The sequence below is a fragment of the Aplidium turbinatum genome, chromosome 9 (genome assembly GCF_918807975.1).
Source record: "Aplidium turbinatum chromosome 9, kaAplTurb1.1, whole genome shotgun sequence".
Taxonomy (NCBI): Eukaryota; Metazoa; Chordata; class Ascidiacea; order Aplousobranchia; family Polyclinidae; genus Aplidium; species Aplidium turbinatum.
This window is the reverse complement of record NC_137480.1, coordinates 13,823,526-13,848,941: the sequence shown is the minus strand read 5'-3', so window position 1 is coordinate 13,848,941 and position 25,416 is coordinate 13,823,526. Positions and strand designations below refer to the sequence as shown.

Below are 25,416 nucleotides of genomic sequence, written 5' to 3'. Positions count from 1 at the left end.
ATGGACTAAATTTTGGCACTTGTGCAGAAAATTCAAGAAGCGTCTGGCAACACTGATAATTTGGAAAGATTTGTCATTTTTTAAACGTAAAATAGGGGGTTTTGCAGTTATTTGAGATTCAGTGATCACACTTCGGCCATTTGGATTCTCAAAACTATCACTTCAAAAGGGATATTAAGTAAAATTAGCTTAGAGTTCAAAATTAAAATTACACCGGCCTTCAGTCAGGACTGCAGTTGGCATGTTGTTAAGGCCTGTGTAGTGTGTATATAGGATTGCTATGTCTCATTCAAAAGGAACTTCATAATTATGCTGTCATAGGAGGATGATTTGGAGTTATTACGATCAGCTGCTCTTGCTTCACTGAGAAAGAAACCTTCCGTACATGATTATTCAGAAAACGAAGACTTGGAAGCACTGCGACGACAAGCTTTGACTAGCAGAAAAAATAGAGATAGTGTATGTATAATGATATAGTATTTTTTTCTGTTTAGTGGGCTTAACAAATCTAGCTAAAATGTTCTTTCACTCTCCACAGAAACGTTTTAAAGTATATATTGCTAATGTATGTTTTCAATTGAGTAGCCTAAAAGATTGAAACGTGTCATTTCAATGTAAAATAAGAATTATATATGACTATTACATGATAAATGCAGAATAACGGAGAAGTAGTGGCATTTGAAAAGTTACAACCAGCAAGGAGCAGCAATCTAATCAACTTGACACCCGATCCTGGCATAGGTACTTGAAAAAATTGTGTTATGAAAAGTTATAAAGCAAAATGAAGCAATTTTTTAAAATTTTTTATCTGTTAAGTTACGTTCTAACCATTTATATATTCATGCTGTAAAAGCTAGTCTTCATGTTCAAATGACTCCAACCATAATGAACCAATCCATACGTCACCATGCCCAAAGGAGATGCTTGATCGCAATGACGTGTTTCTAGTTCATTAAAAACTTATATACCGTTTTTAGTATGAAAACTAGAAACTTTGGATATCATGAGTCTAGAGTCTAGCAAACAGTTACCAACACCATTCAGGCATGGTGGCATACAGATAAACTCATTTAGGTTTGAGGCATTCAAACGACTTTATAAAGTTGTAGACCACCAATCTGTACTGGCGAAACATTACTGAATACTGATAGAGTTTTTAGTGGATCCTGTGAATATTTGGCAAATGTGTAATCAATTGGTGAAAGTGTAGGCTACTAATTTTATCAATGTACTAATACAGTGCAAATATTGAAACAAATATTTTTAATAGCAAAATTGTAAAATTTATTCATACTAAACTTAGTTATATTAAGAAAAAAACAACTTTTTTCCAGATGAGATGATTGTATGAAAGATTTAATTACTTTGTTAATTCACTTCACGTGTATAACTGTAGTGTATATATGTATCAGTTTTTCTTTTCATGTGATATAGACTGTAAGGTTTTTATAGAAAATTTATATGTCAATGTCTTTTATTTTATGACAATAAAGACAATCCACCACAAGCAAGCCACGAAGCTGAGTGCAACTCTTCCAATCAATCTGATAACGAAAGTGAATCCACCGATTCAAATGAGCAGCAGTCAAGTTCAAGGTATTGCGACTTTAATGCAAGTAAAACCTAGATCGATAATTTTAGCTATTTGTTCTTATTCGACCTACTGTGAGTTGGGCTAAGAATGAACTCAACCGATGCGTGTGTTTGAATTACGATAGAAACCGGCTAAGCCGACAGCAGCTAACTCAACGTTCTGCCTAACTCGACACTCTTTTTCCCTGGTCCCGGAAAAATGCCATTTGTTTTGTACATAGCCAGGTTTAGCTAATTCGACATCGGATATCTCGATGTTCCCTTTAATTCAACACCTTTTTCACGGTCCCCACAAAAGGAGATTCGTGTTAAGTCGACGATTTCGATATGTCAAACTGAATGTTATGCTTGAATTACGAATTTTGCGTATTTTCGGCTTCCAACTGAGGGTCATGCTATGACTAGATTTGCGGCTAAGCACCATGTTTCACAGTTTGACTATTTTTTCAACTTTTCTAAGCTGTACAATTACCAGTTTCAATTTGCTTATTTGTAAAAAAACAGTTTACGTTTTTTGAACAAATACGGTTGCTGCGAGTTAGAATTTTGGACAATGCCAGGAAGGTTTATCAAACTAAAATGCATAACTTTGCAAGGAAAGTATGATATCGTTGCAAGACAAAAAATGGAAAAATAAAAAAACAAGACAAATTTCTGATAAGTTTCTCATACTTATCACATGCCTGGTGTCATTTTTATCCAAGCAGCTGTTGTTTTCAGTAATAAGAGATAATCCGCTCATTAATGAATGCTCACGCAATCATTCTCCGCTTTGCAGACGCAATGTTCTGCGATGCCTGTTCTTTTTATGGTAGCATTGCATTCTCATCCCAAGCTCGTTGTATCTTGCGCAGATGAATAGCGTCTACTACAGTAATAAGCAAAAATACATAGGGTTTGCCTTATTTGGCTGAAAAATTATTGTTTTTTGCTAAACTCGACGTTCCGTCTAACTCGACAGCTTTTTTCGATTCAGGTGTCGAGTTCGCCGGTTTCTACTGCATGAACTTTTCCAAAAACGAAAACAATTGATGAGTTGACAAACACAAAGACTAGTGATGTCATTACTTAACGTTTTGTTGAGCTTTTTTGCACAGTCAAAGTTTAAGTGTAATTGATATTAACTTCCGAAAGTATGATAATGTTTTTGGTGCTTTTGCAAAATAGTGTTATCGATCAGCTAACGCCAATGATCATTATTGTCATCATTTTATCAGTTCCAGTGATAGTTCAGAAGAAGAAAGCTCAGAATCATCTGGAGAATGTACGCCTTCAGAATCGGACGAAGAAGAAGTACCGAAGTAAGCAAATATTTTTCAACCACCAACAAATGGTCTGATTGTCGTCATTGCCCTGAGAATTAAATGTTGTTTTATTGAATTCTGTTGAATTTTGACGTTGATCTTATATTTTCTTGTACATACAGAAAGAAGCAAACTGAGAGTGAAACGGATATTGAAGCAAAGACATCCCAGAACAAAGAGGAGGAAGATCTCCTGGACGCCATTGATCAGCTGTTAGACGAAAAAGTTACTCCTCAACAAAATGAGGCAGAGATCCCAACACAAAACGATTTTTCAAAAAACGAAAAACTTAAAAGAAAAGAGACAAAATTTATCGCGTCATCGGAAGAAAGTAGTGTTGAAAAGAACAATATTAAAGCAAAGAAACCATCTCACAGAACGAAAGTGCTGTCCCCACAAAGGAAAAGCAAGGTCTGTTTTTCCTATTTTTTACGATAATAGTTTTCATGTAGCCTACTGTATGTGTGTGTTGTTAATCTGGTGCTTCTATGAGCTTCGTAACGCAGTTGTAAGTCACTTTTTTGTAGAGGTGTCAAAAGAAGTTGATGGCAACTGGCGATAAAAGAAAAATTAGTTGTTTCTATTTACATAGAGAAATTTTTGCTCATTGTTTTGGTCGATGTATAATTTTATCTTTTATTTTCATAATATTGTGGAAAATGAACTTAAACGTTACACTGCAGTACTGAGTACTCACCACACAGTTCAATTTACCGGTTAAGAAGTCTAACAAGAAATTATTATCCCAGCCAATAGCCAAAACATATCGTTTCTAGCACTAGTTGCTACGTTCATCTGATGAAATTGAAAGTAAAATTAACAACAAACAAGATGGTTTATTGCTTCACTGACGTTTCGCGCACCATGACAATGCGCATCCTCAGAGCGAATAATTAGATTCCAATTAGATTAGATTCCAATTGTGTTTAAAAGTGTTTAAGATAAACACAATTGGAATCTAATCTAATTTTGTCTCGAATTTCTAGTGGTCTTCAGTGCTTCGAATTTATGTTTATTGTTGGAAGTTTTTTACGTAATTTAACGTCGAAAGTAACCGCACATCATTAGCCAATCTTTAAACATTGTGTTCTATTTCTCTTGCCTTCAATCGCACTTTTTCTGTTGGTCGTCACCGCTTCGAATTTTTATGTTTATTGTTGGAAGTTTTTACGTAATTTAACGTGGTAAGTAACCGCTCACACATCATTGGCCAATTTTTAAAACATTGCGTGTTTTATTTTTTCTTGCCTTCAATCGCACTGCAGTATATAACCTGGTGAAATTTTATTTTGTATGTTATTCGCTCTGAGGATGCGCATTGTCATGGTGCGCAAAACGTCAGTGAAGCAATAAACCATCTTGTTTGTTGTTAATTTTACTTTCAATTTCATCAGATGAACGTAGCAACTAGTGCTAGAAACGATAATTGTCCTGATGAACACCCAAACTTTTCAGTATTCAGCCAAAGCATAGTTATATGCGGTAACTCTTAGTTTGCATCTTAGATGCTCTGCGCAGTAGATTACGATTTGTAGCACACCCGTTGATAATGAAGTGCGCCGCTTCCAGTGTCACAAGTTTTCCTTAAAAGTGTAACGAAGTTTGTAAGAATGAGCAAGCTTATATGTACATTACATCATCATGGGATATTTTGTTGTTGTATTAATAAATACAAGTTAGTTTGCTGTCACTACGTTTAAGTACCTTTTCGTGCCAAAAAAAAAACTTTTTCAACCATTGTTCTATTCTGTTTCGCATTTTCACCAACTTCACTGATTCCATTGAAGAATGTCAATGCGTGATACACTAGCACGATTGTTTTGAAACTATTTCTATTAGAAACTATTCGTTTTGAAACTATATGTCTCATTCACATTGCAGTTTAAAGATAAAACTAAAAGAGTTCTGTCACTTGTACTTTCTGTAATCGATCAAAACTTGATAAATTGTAGCAACCTCTTCTGGTAAATAAAACTATGCTCAAGATTGTTCAAACTAGGAATCGGTTATTCACCATTTTACCAAATCTCATTTACATTATCACGTGTAATGTTAATGTTTAAAAGCTTCACATTTTTATCATAGTTTGAAACTGAATGCAACTTGTTTAACTCAGGTCAAAAGCTTTATTGTTTCTTAACTTAGGCACTAATTGTGTTTTGAAATGATCAAAAACATTGTCAATACATAATGTTAAGACTTAATAAACATAATGTTAATAGTAGTAATAAACATTAATACTTAAAAACATAATGTTAATACATAATGTCAATACAGAAGGAAAGAGAAGAAAGGATTCCAGTGAAGAAGACCAGGAAGTTATTGAACGATGAAGATGACGAACCGGTTGAAAGGAGAAAGAATACAACCGAGGAACTTACCGTCAAGAAAGTGATCGTCAAAGATGACAAACCGTACAGGTGGAATTATTATTTTTCTATTTTTTTTTTATACTGTTCGGTTCGATTTTAAGTGCTTTAGCTCTAACACAAGCCGTACTCGTTCATATTTTCATTCGGAATTTTTAATCTTTAATCTTTTCCGTTTATTATCAGTAGAAATATTTTCCACGTTCCACGAAGTTCATCTTTGCATCTCATATTCGTAAATCTTAGTGTTTTTTTTCTCTTGTTGTCAGGCGTACTCTCGACAAGAGATAAGATTTTTGCGGAAATGCCAGTATTCAATGAAGTTAGCAGTACTGTCGTCGATAAGTTATAAGATTTTTTTCCGATCGCCGATTTTTCGCCGTTTTAACATTCGTCTGTTTCAGGAGACAACCACCTGCTTGGCAATCATCGGATCTTCCTCTGTATAGAAACAAAATCGAAAGATTTCAAAATAATCGTAAGTCGTGCCACGTTTTTATCTGTGACTGAATGACCTGCTTTCTCACCATCGTCGTGTACAACGTCCAAGAGCATAGTTTCCATCATGAATGTGACGCTATTATTATATAGTAGGGTGGGTCGAAATTTGGACTTTTTCTCCGATTTCATTGCTACAAACTTTTTTTTGCGAATAGTCATAAAACGACATTCCTGAAAATTTGAGCTTGATCGGACATCGTTTTCATTTCTAAAAATCGCGATTTATAAAGGTACCTGAAGCGATTTTTTCGAGGCTTGAAAATGCATTGTTTTCAATAGGAAGTTGTTTTCACGAGATTTGAAAACGTCATAACTTACTTAATTCTTATTGTAAAAAAGATGATTTATGCGTCAACAGATTCAATATAATTAGGAGAATCCAATTCATTGTGTACTGACTCCGAAAAATGATGACGTCATCAATGACGTCATTAAACAGTAATTTGGAAATAGCGATAAAACTGATAATCCTACATGCTTCATTTCTAAGTTATTTGACAATGAATTGATGTACTTTCCAAACATAAACATCATGCTGGTACTTGATGACGTCACCCACTTTATCAAGATGAAACTGTTAAGATAGCATCAAGAACAGATGGCAAGATTTTTGTTCGCGAAGAACACTACACTTACAGTGTTGTTCAGAAACCTGGAAATCAGTATTTAACTGTTGTCAGTCCAATATCAGGAATAGCTGAAGATATTACAAATGCTCTCACGGACTGTATCAGAAAATATAATATGGTGCATTGTGTCAAAGTAGTTGGGTGTGATTCCGTGAATGTAAACACTGGATTTGAATCAGGTGTGATAATTGGACTGGAACAACGCCTTGGTCATCGTGTGAGTTGGTTTATATGCATGTTGCACAGTTGCAGCCAATGAGTTACCCCTTCGACACGTCTTCGCTACATTAGATGGACCTACCAGTAGTAGTAGGCATCCTTCCATCTTTTCAGATGATGGTAGCACTCTGGGTACGGCAGCTTCTCATGTGGCTCTGAAGTCCAATCCTGGCGTGGCAGTCTCGTCCACAGTTTGGACATATGAAATCAGAGGAGTTCTGAGGCTGCTGTCTCTCTTTTCTTCTTTGTCTTCTTTGCTCTAGTTCAGTGGTTCTTAATCTTTTTTGTATGTTTTACCCTTTTAACAAAGATGAATATCAGATTTACCCCCAATAGATAAAATGGTATAATATATATACTCATTTATTAAATAACGAAAGTAACAAGCTCCATCAGTTATACTCAATGTGACGGCTGCCCTTGCTTTTTGGCAACGAGTCGTTCATTGTCTGATAAAGTAGGATATAGCCTAATGCACAACATATATCGGATTCAACATGAAGTTGGTTTTGTGCTTTAGATTTGATAGTAAGCAATGCAGAGAAGTCGCGTTCGCATAGGTAAGTTGAAGAAAACGTGACCAGAACATTCAGAGCTTGAATACCTATTACCTATCCTTCGATAGCAATGTTATATTTTAACCCAAAACTTTTCTAGGTTGCAAGAGTGAAATGCATCTTTTGCAAAAGAATCGTTTGTTAATTCTATAAATCTTTTTGGATTGCTTCAGGAACATCTTTCACTTTACATACAAAAAGATTTCTCACTACTTTCATCAAAACGCTGCCAGTAGTTATCTCGGGAAAATATCATTCAAACTCCTCCTGCAAGTTTTGAAGATAACTGATGATGTCATCCTTCAAGTTTTGATTGAGATTATCTCCAGTTATCTCCGTCAAGCGGTGAAATGATATCTACAATACCAATACCTACAGCTGGCACAAATTTTCTGTCCCGTCAACTGATGTGGATATTTTGATTGATAGCTCCTTTACCCCCCAAAACGAGGGAATTTACCCCAGTTTAAGAAATGCTGCTCTAGTTGCTTCCTCCGCCTCGACTGACCCTTTGCTAGACCCGCACTGACTTCGTAGCGCCATCTGTTGCGGTTTACTGCGATCAGTTCCCAGCTGGCAGGGTCTATGTCAGTTAGTTGGCGTGGCAGTCTCGTTGACAGCTTGTTTACTTGACCTACCAGTGGTGACAGACCATTTAAAGGGCCAATAGGGAAGCTTCTAAGTAGAGTTGAATTTGAAGAAGTCAACCCTTTATTTGTGCCTGTGAATATGGGGCCAGGAAATCGTTTGCTACCGGAGCACATAGTAAAAGATCTATCGACTGATCAAAGGTATCTGTACGAGATTACCAATGCCATTAGGAATGACTATGTTTCATCTAAACTGATGTACGCAAAGATTGGTCCGTTAAATCATTCGCGGTGGCTAACTTTCGCTTCACGTTGCTACAAACTATACATCAGTGATCACAAATTACCAAGTGACATTGCAGAAAACTTGAAAACAATTATAATTGTTGCGCATAATATAGTCATTCAATATGCCTCATGTTGGTTCAATATAAAATGTGAACCATTGTACAAAGACGGACCAAAGCATATCGTTAAATCATTGCAGTGCTGTTCACTTTTGCCTGATAAAATTCGAGACATGGCGTTGAAATATGTTAAAAAGAATGCCTATTTTGCACACCCAGAAAGGCAGTGTGGAACAAATCTTTAAAGAGCAATATTGTTATTTAAAATCAAGCGAATCATAACTAATTGATAACGATCCATTATCTATCAGAAACACGCAATATTTTCCAGAAGCCATCATAGTGAAATGTAATTTAGTAATGTAGATGACGTCATCAATTACGTCATCAAGCACCAGCATGATGTTTATGTTTAGAAAGTACATCAATTCATTATCAAATAACTTAGAGATGAAGCATGTAGGTTTATCAGTTTTATCGTTATTTGTAAATTACTGTTTAATGACGTCATTGATGGCGTCATCATTTTTCGGAGTCAGTACATAATGAATTGGATTCTCCTAATTATATTGAATCTGTTGACGCATAAATCATCTTTTTACAATAAGAATAAAGTAAGTTATGACGTTTTCAAATCTCGTAAAAACAACTTCCTATTAAAAACAATGCATTTTCAAGCCTCGAAAAAATCGCTTTAGGTACCTTTATAAATCGCGATTTTTAGAAATGAAGACGATGTCCGATCAAGCTCAAATTTTCAGGAATGTCGTTTTATGACTATCCGCAAAAAAAAAAGTTTGTAGCAATGAAATCGGAGAAAAAGTCCAAATTTCGACCCACCCTAATATATAGTTATTATCATTTATATCTGGGGGTGGTGAACTAGGCTGTGATTCCCCGGCACTGCAAAGCAAATAGACATCGAACTCTTGCACTTCATGATAGGAGACATGTGCTCTCATAACAGATGGAGATGGCACTGAACTGGGGTTTTTTTTCGCTGAGACTTTTCGGTCATTTGTCCGAAATGACTTGAAAAAATTCGGTCATTTTTTATTTATTTCGGTCATTTTTTCTAATGAAAATATTTCCTTTGAAGTAGCTGATACAAACGAAAATTTGCACTTCCTGACTAGCTACAACATTAAGTTTCGCTGAGAAACGTTGTCGTGTTTTATCTGAGAAAAGTTAGAACAGACAAACGTTACTTTCAGTCTTCGAAATTAACATATTTTTATTTTTGCAAAAACATTGTCAAGGCCAAACGGCAAAAGTTGAAATTGCCTCGGCAATTGCATGTGAACGTTTATTACGAAAAAAATTGTACCAAAACATGTAAAGCGAAAAGCAAAATATATACTAGAGTAGTCTATCACGACCGCACTGTTTGATTTATTGTGATGTAATAATACCAAAAACTAGCGATAAAGCGAGCAACGCGATACGCACGCTGGTAATAAACGTTATATAACTGACGGGGGAAAGTAAGTTAATTTTGGGTTGATTCAATGTTCGAGGCAACACAAATCGATTTAATTTTCCCGGCGGGTTATATTGCGTAACAACAGTACCCAATAAGAAATTTACGTTTGTTTTACATTAATTCGACATCTAGTGGCGTTGAATTATCATAAAATAACGTTAATTGCTCAACCAGGTACCAGTAACAAATTAATAGCTTCCTGCGAAAAGATTGCCTCGATTTACGTTTACACTAACATAATTTCGGCACAATTGAGATACTGCGAGCAACACAAAGTCGCGAGGCGCGATAAGGAGTAGATGCTTAGACTAATTTGACGTCTACCATCGTTGAATCAATGCAAATAGGATGATATTTTTATGAAAGATTCAATTCTCTCAGCTGGGCACGTGTCTAAGCGCCGGCGAAGTAGGAAGTAACCCAAATAAAACATCCAGCAATAGTAAGAGTCTGGTGTAGTCCAAGAAATTTTTTTTTTTTTGTAATCTTTTGGTCCTTACAAGCGCTCCTGTGGCCTCAGCATTTTTATTGCCAACGCTAATGCGCCATTCACGCATCTGCGTCGGCAATCACCTCGGCAAGTGCCGATTGCCCACGCTAATTTCGAAGACTTAATTCTGTATTTGCGTTATCACATATAATAAGACATTGGATCAACGTTTAAACACTAAGTCTACGTCTTGTATTTCCGATTGACAAGAAATCGTACAGTGGCGCAAGAAGCTTCTTTGCAATCACTGAAATCGATTTGAGCGCGTACGTATTTTTTCGGACATTTTGACCGAATTGACAATATTTTTTTCGGACATTTTGCTAAAAAATCGGTCAATGACCGATAAATGACCGAAAAAAAAAACCCAGGCACTGAAACGTGGTAACAACTGGGTTCATTTATTTTGTGTGAAAGTAGCCCTCTGAAACGATTTTTGAAAATAAAAATAGATTCTCGTTTTGTGCCTCCAGTGTTTGGCAAATCAGAGTTTAAAGGATTTTTAACCAAATAAAATTTCATTTTCAATCATCGTCAATCGTGTTTGAACTCGTTGATTCAAGTGGTGCTAACTTTGCTTTTAGGAAACCGCATGATGGAAACGGAGAGCATCCATTCTTCGGACTTGAGCTTCCTTTCCGACATAAGCAGCGATTCAAAGGTGAGTTCCTAACTTAAAGTTTCCGAGTAGTTGTTAATCCACAACGAGACAGCATGACATGGCTGTCATGTTAGATTTTTGGTTCTCTTTCCACATCTAAAGGTTGTGGGTTGTTTCTGGTGCAACACCAACAAATTTCGAAAGAGCTTTATTTCTATGGAAATTGTTGAACCTAGAACGCCTTGGAAATAGCGATTTCACTTATCTGATGGTTCATTCCGATGTTTCGGAATGATGACTTTGAAGCGAAATTTAGAGAACTTTGTCGCCGACATATAGTCATTAGTCAAGGTTGAAAAACGTTTAATCACCGGGTTCGACCCCTTTTCTGAAATCTTATGATTGTAAGTTGAGGGTGGAAGAAAAAGTCTATTTTATATTTTGGTAATCAGGTCACCAGAAACGAAGCATACATTCTAAAGCACCCATGTGTTTTTATACAATTAAACTCTGCATTAATGAACAATGCTAAACGTAGTGTCTAAACTATTCCTGTTGTCTTCAGCATTAAACCCGTATTTTTTAATACCGGTATATGTAATACCTTACGTATACGTTATTCTTCTATTCATTAGAGAAGCGTGGACGAACTCCCTCCTCAACCACTTCAAGCCGAAGTGAAATCAAGCAGTGCAGAGAAGAGTAGAATTGACAGATTGAAAAAACAACATAGAGGTGGAAGTCCTCGGTGAGCTTATTGATTTGCCGAAAAAAGAAAACCTATTTTTAATTTGGTTTAAAACAGTGGTTCTTAACCAGGAGGGCGTCAACTATTTCAAAAGGGGGCGTGAGATCTTCAACATTATTCAAACTTTTTGCAGGATGTAGTGAATTCAATGTCCTGGAGCCTACTGTTTTTGCCGTTCACATTACTTTGAGAACTGGGAGTCACTGGCACAGGGTTGTGTGCAGACTGAACTTTTGTTGCGCTTGCTCTGCAATCTGGCTTCGTTATATGTGAAAAAGAATAAAATCCATTTTTAGTGCTATGATTTATTGCATTGTTTATCACGAAGCCTTAGCATTCAAAACTTTGCCTTTAGCAAACCATGAAGGGTGTCTTGAACATAGTTATCAAAATGCTCAAAACTTTACAAAAGCTAGAGCTCTTTTCAACTGTTTGTATAAGGACGTGCAATCTGATCGAAAACCTGGAATTTCTACACAAATGTTTGATGGAAGAAGCATGCTGAGTGAAACTTTGATATGCAAACTCTACCTCTCGAGTTGATCAAAGAAATCGAATGGGCTTCAGTTACTTAAATGCTGCACTTGCAGGTAGTTGCTTAACTGTGAATTCGAGCGGACGAATCAAGCAACAACTCAGCCAAATGCCTTGAAAGCTAAAATCATGAAATAGTTTTCAGATATTGATGAAACCTAGAATCTATCAAAAATATTTTTGAAGAATTGCAAGAGTTTTGCCTCGAAATTTAACCACATAGCTAGGCGAGATATCGAAGAAGTGGAACTTGAGATTATCTTCCCATTTACTCGCTTGCCTTAACTCAGGATATTCAAATACTAACAATGCTCTGATCCACATATCTTCGCTACATTTTCTACTGCGGTTGCTGTCAAGGCCAAGTACAGACTGAGTTCAAGACTAATTGCCATTCGTTGCGCTATTTCTGGAGTTAAACCTCGTACTAATAATAATTATCTAGTTGCTAAAAAGGCAATTTCAACTACAGTTTCTCACAAAATGCAGGCTACCATGATCCTGGGTTTTTTTTTTCGGTCATTTATCGGTCATTGACCGATTTTTTAGCAAAATGTCCGAAAAAAATATAGTCAATTCGGTCAAAATGTCCGAAAAATATATAGTCAATTCGGGTGTTGCACGGTTGAGTTTCGCTGATGAACGTTGAAGAAAGTTTTCTCAGATAAAACACGACAACGTTTCTCAGCGAAACTTGTTGTAGCTCATAGACGCCTAACTATTTTTTTGGCCGTGGGGGCGAAAGCGTGTTTCATCAGCAGCAACGTAAATTCAGCAAAATGTCACGCAGATGGATGACATAATTATGTCGTCACACTAGGAGTGCTTTTATTGCCACACTCGGAGTTCTCGCTACGTTCGACCTACCGTTAATTATTATAAACAAAACTCGACCACTTCGGTTAAGCAAACACATGCCATGCGTCTGCGTAAACTAGCGGTTGATGGACTGCGACTCTTTAAGCTAAGCACAACATAAAGTTTAGCAACGAATTAGATTTATTACCATGAAACAAGAGACGAAAAGGTTTACTAAAAAGTAAAAGGTATACTGCAAATGGAATAACAATGTCTTGAAAATGGAATGCAAATACTAACTTGATTATACGCTTGAAAATGTACCTGTTGAAAGTAAAACCATTCACGTTTACATCAATTCAACAGCACGTCACCTTGAATAAATTTAGAAGTTGCTGACATCCGTAAACAGCCCTTGAAAAATAGTTACGGAGAGACGTTTGATTATAGCTCCCTTTTCACTACAATATCGCAACTTATGACTGACCTGTTTTCGTGTTGCAGATGAAACAAAATATGCGCATACTCCCGCCTTTTATCAGGTTTCTATGGCAACGGTCGTGTGTGCGCCATGCAGTTTGCGCGAGTCCGTTGTTGCGTTGATTATTCCGCATGTGCGCAATGCGGTTTGTACCAGCCCTTGTTGCGTTGGTTGGTGGTTACGTCGTGCCGAGACTTCAAGTTCATTTTCACAGCGAGCGGTTCACTGCCGCGACAATTCACTGCAGAGGTTTCGACTTTCGAAAGCAACATCGAGTCTGTTTGCAAGCGCATAAAGCTAAACGCACGCTCCTTCTACGTAGCAAATTATGTTGTTTTTGGGTGCATTCAACATCTGATGACATTGAATCGACACAAAATGGTAGATTTTGCTATGTTGCAGGCAGCAAAATCAGTCATTTTTACATTGATTCAACGTCTGCAGACGTTAAATCAATGTAAAAATGACAGATTTTGTCTGGTGTGGAATTGTAGCATCCTACTCGTTCTAGTGATTATTTATCGCAAAGCTGTTGCGGTTTGCATTCAAAAAATGTTGTCCTGCTGCCGATCGCTAGTTCATCTGTTGTTTTATGTATCAATACAGCATAAAAAGTTGGCGCCTATGTTGTAGCTAGTCAGGAAGTGCAAATTTTGGTTTGTATCAGCTACTTGAAAGGAAATATTTTCCTCAGAAAAAATGACCGAAATAAATAAAAAATGACCGAATTTTTTCAAGTCATTTCCGACAAATGACCGAAAAGTGTCAGCGAAAAAAAAAACCCAGCATGATCAGTAAACAAACAAAATTGCTTTTGCCGTTGCAGTTGTTCAAAGTTTGGAGGGAGGGGCGCAAAGCATGTTATTCATGCTAAAGGGGGGTGTGTCAAAAAAAAGGTTAAGAACCACTGGTTTACAATATTATTCCAATCATGTAGCTTAATACGCGATACAAAACTTCTTGTTTTGGTATGCGACAGGTAAAAACTACTTTAAAGTTAAATCATTAATTGTTCATAATAGTTAATTGCAGTGTTATTGTACTATGATAATAGTATTATTGAATTATACAGTAAACACTGTAATGCTTATCGCGGTTACAAAACGTAAGAGTTACGTTATGATAACTGGACAAATATTGGCTATGCTTCCTGTCTCTGAGCAGTTCCCTTTGGAAAGTTATACCCTTACCAGTCCATGCAATGCGGTGGCTTTCGCAAATCTGTTTATAAATTTTGTAATAATCGGTTTGGTTAACTTTTTAACATGGTTAACGTTTTGTTTAACAAATTCTTATGTTTAATTTATTTACTTGTTGTTTATAATGTTTATCTTCAGGTCTTCTGACGAAGAATTTGCACGTCATAGCAGAGAGCCCGAGGAGCGACCGGTTGTTGCTTCCATTCGCGTGAAGCAACATGTCGACAATTCCTTTCCTGATCTCAGAGAGAAGTTAAGGAGAAGGGGTCTTCATCGTCCAGTGTCGTCGAATTCTCCCAAAGAGACCGCACCGGACCCGCGTCATTACAAAAACGACAATAAAAATGGTCATGCGAAAATATACGTCAATAAAAAGATGAAAATTCGTGATGAATCACATGAGATGTATAACAGCAGCGACGACGATTGTGAAGTCACGAAGAAGAGAAATCAATCAAAGGCTGACGATTCTGAACGAACTTCATTAAATGACTGGGACTCGGGGCGAGTGAGAACTTTACCAAGAGATGAAAATTCAGGACAGGTGAGAATTTCCTTGAAAGAAAAAAGTTCTGGACGGATAAAAACTTCTTCAAGAGATGACCATTTAAGGATGAGAACGTCATTAAGAGATGAAGATTCAGAATGGATGAGAACTTCGATCAGAGGAGAAGAATCGGGACCGATGAGAACTTTCGTAAGAGGTGAGAATTCAGGACAAATCGGAAGTTCTTTTAGAGGAGAGAATTCGAGATGGATGAAAGTTTCATTAAGAAGAGAGGATTCCAAACGAATAAGAACTTCATTAAGAAACGAAGATACGGGGCAATTCAGAAGTTTATTCAGAGATGAAGATTCTGGACGGATAAGAACTTCATTTGAAAAAGAGAATTCGGGACGGATGAGGACTTCATTGAGAAATAACGATTCGGGACGGATGATGACTTTATTGAGAGATGAGGATTCGGGATGGATGAGGACTTCAATAAGAGATGAAGATTCGGGACGGATGAGAGCGTCATTAAAAGATGAAGATTCGGGACGAATGAGAACTTCATTGAGAGATGAGGATTCGGGACGGATGAGGACTTCATTGCGAGATGAGAATTCGGGACGGATGAGGACTTTATTAAGAGATGAGGATTCCGGACGATTGATAGTTACAAGGTTCGTTGGCAATGTTAGGTGTCATGACCATAGCAGCCAATTTCGTGCTTTCAAAGCGCCAAATCAAGATACTTTAAATTCATTTTTAAGTTTTATGCTAACGATTTTAAGTTAAAAATTTTATGCATCAATCAGCATGTTTATTTGTTTAAAGTAGATCCTAGCTGGTTGTAGCTACGTGTTTATCAAACGGTTTCTTAAATATGCAGAAAAATTGACGAAGACTCGTCGATAACTATCAAACTGGCCAAGGAGAAGAAGCGGAAAAAATCTGAAGATGATTCAAAAAGGTTTAGGTACGAACAAATGTTGTGTCGAGTTATGTTTAAGTTGTATGAAATCCTTCCCTATTATCAAATCTGTGCAAAAATCATCCCTCACCATCAGTAAATGAATTTGTTTTAAACAGCATAAGACAGCTTTTAATTGTAGACTTTATGCTGTTGAATGGTTGTATCCTCTCACAAGACGATCCTTCATAAGATTTGATATTTTACTTGAGCATCAATGTGCGAGTCCTAAACTTCATTGCAAGCCAGCCTTCTACCCCATACAGCATATTAATCGCTTTTTACATTGATTCAACGTTTACAGACGTCTACAAACGTTGAATCAATGTAAAAAAAACAACAAATATAATTTGCTGTACGTTCTAACTGACTTCACTTTTTGTTCATTTCAAGTTTTTTGCTGTGTATAAAAAAATAGACTTTTTGTTGCTAACTGTTGGATTCCTTATTGAAACGGTGATCCGGATTTAAGTGAATGTTTTTAACAGGAGAAAGCGAAGTGTGGTACAAGTCAAACCAGTGAGCCCGGTTCCTGAAAACGAAAAGAAACTCGCAGTTATTGAAAAACAATCTGCGGATACACCAAGCGAAGAAACTAATTACTTTTCTGACTTAAGTGAAGACTTTGACGACTTTGAAATCGATGAACCTGACGAAAATGCCATTATTGGAACAGGTAAATGAAAAAAACGAAATCGTCGTTGTATCCAAGTAAAATGCTCACGTATTTGGCACATGCTTTAACTATTTTTAATGCACGTTCACTTTAAGACAATAAAATTAAAGAAACAATAATTACTGCTATAGTATCATAATTGGGATTTTGAGTGTAGGTTGGCTGCGTACAACATTTTGTAACTCTGGATCTAAGGCAAACGTTAGGCTCTAACCTTCGACTTACTTTCGTTTTGGACCCCTAGTCGTTCTAGAAAGTTCCAGCTGCCAGAATACATATATTTCTATAACTACCTCTTCATTTTATTTTTCTAATGAATTGCTTTGTTGTTCTAGTGAAAACCGAGTCATCTGAAGAATCTAACGAGTCTGATTTGGAGCCTAAACGTGGGAACACTCACCCCATTTCCCCTCCTTCTGGTACCAAGATGAAAAGGAGCAGAACCAGATCTTACGGCGCCATTGACAAAGAGAGGAGGACTCAGGGTGATGTCAACAGCAGGATGCGGAAAAGACGCGTTAAGCCTGTTTATCGCGATGACACCGATCAACCAAGTCGTGACGATGACGACAGCGGCGATGAACCGACTCGTATTTATCGCGATGATGATGAAGAAAGGAAGTCAAAGGTTGATGTCAACAGCAAGGTGCGGAGAAGACGTGTTAAATCTATTTATCACGATGACACCGATCAACCAAGTCGTGACGATGACGACGGCGACGATGAACTGACTCGTATTTATCGCGATGATGATGAAGAAAGGAGGACAAAGGTTGATGTCAACAGCAAGATGCAGAGAAGACGTGTTAAGTCTATTTATCACGATGACACCGATCAACCAAGTCGTGACGATGACGACGGCGGCGATGAACCGACTCGTATTTATCGCGATGATGATGAAGAAAGGAGGACAAAGGTTGATGTCAACAGCAAGATCCGGAGAAGACGCGTTAAGCCATTTTTTCACGATGACACCGATCAACCAAGTCGTGACGATGTCGGCGGCGGCGATGAACCGACTGGTATTTATCGCAACGAAGAGAAGAAGACAAAGTTTGATGTCAACAGCAAGATGCGGAAAAGACGCGTTAAACCTGTTTATCGCGATGACACTGATGAACCAAGTCGTGACGATGGCGACGATAAACCGAATCGTATCTATCGCGACGATGACGACAACCCCGATGAAGCCGTCCGTGTTCGGTCACAAATTAAACCAATTCGGGAAACCAAAATTGAAAAAATGGACGATAGACATCAACTGGACATGCCTGCTCCTCATCCGAGGCACTGGAGGGATGTGCCTGGCAATGAGCCTCGCGAACGAACGGGGCCTTGGGGTAACAAACCTTCGTTTTTGAACTCCCGCTTGAATTGGCGTAGGGGCGACCGGAGAGAAGGTTTTCCTGACAGATCTCATGAGGAGAAGCGGATGAGGACTAGATCTCCTCCTGTGTGGGAAGACGATGGTTTTAGACGAAGAAGGAGAGTAAATGTGTCGATAAAAAACACTCCTTTGCCATACGAAGATAGAGATCGGGAACCCTCTTCAAGGGATAAACCAATCCGATCCAGGGTCGGTTATAACCGGAGTGCATCACCTCACGAGCATCGGCAAAACAATTTTTATTGTCGTCCGAGAGAAAGGAGGAAAAAAGAAGACGTTCAATATGTTCCAGCAGATCGCGAAAAGGTGGTTGATGCTAAAATCCGCAGGATAAACGAACAAAATGCTGAAATTCTAAAACGACGAGAAACGATCAAAATGGAAGAAAGGCGTTTTAGGGTAAAAGCATCTTGACACTGCCTTACAAATTGTGAGTGTAGCATCGGAAATGGTGTGTTGTGTTCTCTGGTCTTATTTCTTAATAATGTAACGTGCCAACAATGAGTCAGAAATGCATAAAACTGCGATGCATTTTCTGTGACCTTTATTCGAGTTGAGTAGTCGGGGCCTGTTCAAATACGATGTCATATGACGCCAGTTCCTAGAAGGAGAAGTGTCAGCGCCGCTGTAGTGTATAGCGTTCTATAGGTCGACAACGAACCTCATATTTGGCGTCATACGGAGATCTGTGATAAAAGCCAAAAAGGGGGTCCTGTTGTAGGCCTTGAATAACCCTTTTATCAGTTTTGTCGGTTGAAACGTTTTTTTTTTCTATCACTAAATTGATGTCGCCGTTGCAATGGTTGTTTTCATCATCGACAATTAAACGTTAATTCGTGCATACAATCATAAAATCGTTTGTGTCACAGCATCAAAGCCGCGCGAGTCTAGCAATTTTGCGTATTTGAAGGTTTTCGTGTGTTAATTCCTTTTCAGTATTTGTAATGTGAGGTAGTTTTTATTTGATGATTTTCAAGAAATGCTGTAGGTCAATTACGCAAACTTACGTTGAGATTTCCAAAAAGCAAACACATGTTTGTGATTTTGCCATAAGTTAGCCTAGTTCTGCATTTTGGTGAAAAAGGTACCTGGGGTCTGAGCAAACACAGTATTGAAATTGAAATCTGTTTCACGCTGTGAACGTAACGGCACAGTTCAAAAATTACAAAATACACATATTTGATAGAGTGCCCAGTGGTGATAACGTATTTTGAGTCAGAAAATGTGCTTGGCGAGGCTATTTTACTCAAGTTTTGCGGGACCAAGCCGATATTATAAACAAAGATATTTTTTCGTCCGTTTCGCTCGTATTGTCTATTTTCCGTGACAATCAACACTAGTAGAAAGTTATTTGCAGTTTTTGTCTCTCGTGAGATCCGTCTGCTGTGCAGATATGTAACTTACAATTGTGCGAAATTTAAATAAAAAATAAGAGAACTTACTGGTGAATAAAGCAATGGGTTATATGCGTACCGGTATGGCTATGCCTCATCCATCAAGCGTAACAGAAAGTATACGGTAAGCAAAAAGCAACAGTAACTGGCGTAGTTTTACGTATAGTTTTACGCAAAAATCGCCAAAAAGTGCACTAAAATTTGGCACATATAATTGAAAAGAATTTTAACAAGACAAGCAATCAATGAGACGTTACTCCATAAAGCTTAATTGACATCGGCCTAACAAAACGACAGTGAAAAATCAAAATTGCCGTAGGCTAAGAGAAATAGCCTACAAACAATGTCTCAAAACGTAAACAGCATAACTAAAAAGCAAGTTGAAGCTGCTCAATTCGTCGCGACACAGTTCACATGAGGTTTAACAGATACGGTAGGAGGCCTTCAGACTCTGCTCTGGAAAGCTGAAATGGACAACCAGACCCGACGAAGACTTTTTTAGAGATTACCTTGAAATCGGCGCAAGCATCAAAAGAAGAGGAGGCGAAAACTTTTTATTAGAAATCACATAAAATTTAACCGAAAATTTGGTTAAACAGATAGTGAGAACTATTTTTTATGCTTTAAGATCACCTTTATCTCGACAAAAAGACTCTTGGAATCAATTGCGGTGTAAAAGTGTAAGTGAAACGAAGTTGCTTTTGCTATAATAAGTTACAACAATTTGCCCTGGATATCTCTGACATACTGTAGGCCTATATGCTACCTTAGCCTCCGTAGGCTATATTATGAAACAGATGCAAACCAAGCATTATGATACCTACATTTATTGACAAGTATAATAAGCTACTCTTTTCAAAACTTGCTTTCAGAATTAACTTACTTATGAATAATTATTGAAATTTAAGAAGCAAAATTATTTCAAACCCTTCTGCATAAGTGTTGGTTTTGAATCTTTATCATCGGATTGACAAAGCCTTGATGGGTTATTCCTAGAGATGTACGTATACGCCGCAAATTCTACGCCGTAGACTTGCGGCGTAGACTTTTTGTTTACGCTAACGCTTGCGGCTACATTTTTTTGGATAGTTGTCGCTTGAGGCTACGCCGTATAGTTTTCGCGTTTTTTTAGCGCATAGCGTCAACGCATACTTTTTAATGTCTTTTTTTCGCTACAACACGCCAATACCTTCAAGCGTTGCAGTTGAAAGAAGGTTTTCAATGGGCAAAGACATATTGAAACAAAACGCAACAAAATGTCAGATGAACACTTTCAGATGCTTGTGTTTCTTCGTGGAAATTCAAAATAAAACTTGTTTGTTTCGAGTGGTTTATACCGTGTGAATGTTTGGCACCTACCAAACAAAATGAGTTTACGCTAGTGTATGCGCTGACGCCGCCAACTTTTTTTACAAGTTGCGTTGACGCATACGGCGTATGGTTTTTCGAACGTTTGCGTTTACGCTGACGGCGTCAATATTTTTTGTATGCGCGTACATCACTGGTTATTCCTGATACTTTCGCATAGCCTACTTGTAGAGGCTTTTGATTTGACGCAGGCCCGGTTACCGAGATTGACAGAGTGAAGTTTTCGATTGTCGAAATGTTGTTGCCGGGGAATTATTCCATCCGTTAGGTCAAGTCAATTTATTTTGTTTTAACAGCGCCATATATTAACAAACAATCAGAGTAAAATATAATTGTCAAAACAATGCATTGTACAACTGTTGGTTAGATTATGGCGCAATCAGGATGGTAGCGAAAGACCATAAGCAGTCATCTAGTCAGCCACCACCCCATCACAGTAAATCTAACTACACATTCATACACACTATAGTGTGCAGAGGCAGGCACACTACTTCATTGAATAAAAAGGGTTCGCCACTGAGATTGAAAAACAACTGCTGTTGGTTTGAATCTGTATTCTCAAACTGAGTAAGCCGAGGATGAAGATTCAAACCAGCGACCAAGAATTAACCAACGACCAATAAGTGATTGTGTGCTATAATAGGCTACAGCACTTGCGAAAGTTTTCCTGAAATAACGAGGGAAAAACGTGAATACCACCACCGAATTGCAACTATTTTTATGTAAAGCATACAAAAACAGGGCAATTTGATACTAACTGTAGAGAACAAAGATTAATAAATACGATATGATGATATACTGTAAAGGTAAGTTATCCTTTGTATGGAGCACTTAAGGTACGCACGCATGTATATTCATTATTCATGTAACAGTTGGTTTTTGACATTTTTTTTAAAGCAATGGAACGGTAAATCTTTTATATCGTGTGAAATTTCACTAGGCACTGCTGAAAGGAAGGCAGTCCTTAGAATGCGTTGCTTAAGCGGAAACCCCGAGAGTCGAACCAGCGCCGTTTGATCTTGAAGTTTCTTCATCATGAAGTTATCCGCTAACCAACTGAGCTATCGGGGCTGACTAGTGACTACAGGCATATAGCCCACTACACGATATACTATTCAGGCACGTTTTGAACCTTTCAAGGTTTTTCCTCCTTTTCCAGTACATTAATGTGCCGGTAGCTCTATAGCGTCTATTGTACTTAGTAGTATCTTTTTCGTCCCGGACACGTTAATGACGAAAATTAATATGAATGAATGAGGCATTTTTTCGTCGACGCCTGGCAACACTATTACGGATTGTTACTACTGCTGGTGATGGGACAGCAGCAGCTGGGTTTACTTGTTGACTGAATTTTGAGTGAATGTTATGTGTGCACTTCGTACTTAGGGATGGTAGAAGTAGGGGATTGCTCACTCAAAAAGAAGGTGGACAACTGGAGGGTCATAGTGTTATGACAAAATTTGGTGCAACTACAGCTTGAGGTCTACCGCGATATGTCGCCTACCCAGGTGCAGCGTATGTGATCTGGCTGCGTGTGCACAAAGGGCGTATTGCCAAAATAAATGTATGAAAATATGTGATATCATGCTTATGTAATGCTATACTAGTCATAATAATGCAGCAATAGGTTTCACGCTACAGTGGTAACAGTAGTTAACCTCACACTGCTGCAGCAAGGTTCTGTCGATGTTCTAGCATCCTAAACCTCGCGAAAAATATAGCATTTCATTTGTTAAACATGAATTTACGTAAAAGCAAACAAAACTTTTGCAGTTTTGCCAATTTTTAAATTTTGCAGTGACCCTCCAGCTGTCCATATCGCAAGAAAAATCAATAAAGCGAGTCGTCCTATTATTCCACAGTCCCTATTCGTACTGAACTGATGCATATTATGTACGATACTGTTCTGCTACAAATTTCTGAAGTCAGTGGAATTGTGGAGTACCAGTAGACTTATTTGTAGTGAAATTAGGTTTTGTTTTAGATCAAGTGATCTGTACGTTGGACAGACTTCACTGACTAGGCCAGGGATGTCCAACCTGCGGCCCACCTGAGATTTTTGTGCGGCTCGCTAGTCATTTTCACTCCAAGTAGTATTTTAAACTTCATGGAGAAAAAGAAACAAAATGTGAACTTGATGGTTGAATGATTTTTTTTCTTAGTTGACCTCACAGAAGTGCTAGCTGAGCTCAATTTGCATTTACAAGGGAAAGGTCAGACTTTGTGTAGTTCAATGTTCGAGTGAATAAGTAGGTTTACCAGGAAATTAAAACTTTTCATAGCACAATTGACAGCTGGCGAAATTGTACATTTTCGTAGTCTATCTGAAAGAGCTCAAGACAGGTCTGTAAACTATGAAAAGTATGCTAAGTTATGACTATGTGAAGATTTGCTTGAAGAATTTACAATCAGATTTTCTGACTTCAAAAAGATTTAAATTGAATTCAAATTATTCAGTGACCCATTTTCATTTCAGTGTGATAAAGCACCACCCGAACTCCAACTTGAACTGCAAAGTCAAGAAAGTTTGAAAACTTTCCACAAAGAACACACTCTTCCTTTATTTTATAAGGAATTACATTCATGTATATAATGAGTTTATTAAATTAGTTAATTTGTCCAGAAAATTATATTTATGTGGGGCAGCACATATTGTTGCGAGCAGTTATTTTCCTCTATGAAAAACATCAAAACTACAGAAAGAAACAGATTGACCGACAAACGCTTAGCAAACATCCTAAGAATCAAGCCAACGTCCTTTAACCCTTTGCTTTTCAACGTTTTTTTGGAAGTTAACTGCTCAAGGGGGGGCCGTTTTTGGATCAAATTCAATCAGCTGTTACGAGTTATCCGCTGATGCTATTTCAACAGAAGTTGCACTGGTGTGAAAGCAAATCATTTGTCTATAAGTTTGAAAAGTCATTATTTTAAAATTTTATATGTTAAACTTGATATTTCAATTTTTGCAAAGGTACCCAAAAACGACAATTTTGATTTAACTTGCCGCCTTTAATTAACCGTGCTAATCCGATTTCATGCAAACTTCTAAATAACAAAGAGCTCGATCGAACGCACGAAGTGTGTGTGCGGTGTGCCGAATCATTGCATTGATTAGAATTTACGACTTGCGAGCAAATCTTATTGTAAGCTACTCACTGATTCTAAAATAGTTACAGTCAGAGTAATATTGTTACACGAATTTGAAAAAAACAAAACTGCGTTTGTTGTCTTACATTTTTATCCTAAACTAATGCATTCCGAAACTCATGGCTAGCTTCTAGTTTTATGGAACCAAATTTCTCATAAGTAACACCTTAGCCTGCTTGAATAGCTGTTTACATCTTCGTTTGTGTATTTTAGGTCTACAATTGAGTTTGTAGTATGAATATTTTTAGTAGAGAGAAGACAATTGAACAAGTTGTTGAAATAATCTGAAATTTCTAAGTTCAAATTAGGTGCTTTTGAAATTGTGGATTTGTGTCAAGTCGCATCACAAATATCATGCAGGCCACATCATAAGTCATTTCGCTTACGGGTGTTTATAAACATGACTCATAAATTACATCCACAAAAAATACAGCATTTACATCAACAAAGCTAAGTTCGAAGCTCACTTTTTATTGAAGATTGTGTCAATCAATTTGAAAATACATTTTTAGTCAGCCAGCGTCGAAATAATGCAACAGCGAATTGAGGAACATGCGTAAACAAAGGAAATGTGAAATAACCCACAGTCAGCAAATCTACATAAATTTAACGTTTACAAATGTTGAATTGATCAATGTAAAAGGACTGGATTGCTGACTGGGTCCTTATTGTTTGAAGCACTAAAAATACGCGTAAAAGCGACAACGTCAGCAAGGCAGTGATTATGTTTCTGGCCAAAAAAAAATAACGTTTGACTTCAAAGATAAAAATGATTATAACGAAGCTTCAAAGTTTGTCGTAAAACATTTTACTGAGATACAATAAACATAATCATTTTGTGCCAGATTGTGAGAAGACTTCCTAGATTCTTTCCAACCATTTGCATGATTGCAAATTATTTTCTATAACTTTACATTGCTAAAAAATGGCTTCTTTGTTGAAACAACGTGGCTACAATTCTATAAAAAATTCTTAGGCCTACTACATTGAAGTAATGAAATGTTTTTTTGTGATTTTGCTGATGACGTTTTACAATATCCGAGAAGTAAAAAATAATAATGATGAATTATTTTACAAAACCGTGGTTTGCAAGTGCTTCACAAAAAATTGTTGGGGGAAAATTTACTATTAGACGTAAAATGTTTGTAAAAGAAAATTGTCGGTTTACGTATTTATAATGTTTATTGCGCTGTTATCGAATTATAAACTGCCTGTAGGCTATTGTCTACCTTTGTGGTTGCCGGCCAGCTTAGAGCAGCATGCAAACTAAGCGTTTATGGTATTTGCATCGTGTTATGATTCTCGAAAATTTCCCACAAGGTCTTTATTTTTATCGTGATATTTTGTGCCTCTTCTGTCCTAAACTTGAAGTTATTGTGCAGCACTATCCACATCGGTTTTTAGACTCAGTCTTCATTGAAAATCTTTTGTGTGGTGCATCATTTCAAGTAGTGTCTTCCCCTAAACTGTTACACAAATCGCCCAGAACCAGGTTGATTATTATGTATCTTACAGCAGTTGAGAGCCCGTTATTGTATGTGTGG

General features: G+C 37.4%; 1 protein-coding gene across 2 annotated transcripts in view; it reads left to right on the top strand.

Annotated features, from left to right (window-relative positions):
* LOC145777315 (uncharacterized) overlaps window positions 1-19,366 on the top strand; it is a 34,732-nt gene extending 15,366 nt beyond the window's left edge. Inside the window, exons 2-14 of one of the 2 annotated variants that reach the window (XM_082588667.1) lie at window positions 322-459; window positions 657-741; window positions 1,494-1,596; window positions 2,811-2,894; window positions 3,020-3,308; window positions 5,178-5,317; window positions 5,671-5,744; window positions 10,667-10,743; window positions 11,319-11,431; window positions 14,582-15,610; window positions 15,820-15,906; window positions 16,389-16,576; window positions 16,912-19,366. In XM_082588667.1, coding sequence (XP_082444793.1) covers window positions 322-459; window positions 657-741; window positions 1,494-1,596; window positions 2,811-2,894; window positions 3,020-3,308; window positions 5,178-5,317; window positions 5,671-5,744; window positions 10,667-10,743; window positions 11,319-11,431; window positions 14,582-15,610; window positions 15,820-15,906; window positions 16,389-16,576; window positions 16,912-18,377 — 3,873 coding nt within the window. In that variant the 3' untranslated portion in view covers window positions 18,378-19,366. Of the gene's footprint in view, window positions 1-321; window positions 460-656; window positions 742-1,493; window positions 1,597-2,810; window positions 2,895-3,019; window positions 3,309-5,174; window positions 5,318-5,670; window positions 5,745-10,666; window positions 10,744-11,318; window positions 11,432-14,581; window positions 15,611-15,819; window positions 15,907-16,388; window positions 16,577-16,911 lie in introns of both variants that reach the window. The other variant, XM_082588666.1, reaches the window with a different exon arrangement.
* Window positions 19,367-25,416: the final 6,050 nt, after the last annotated feature.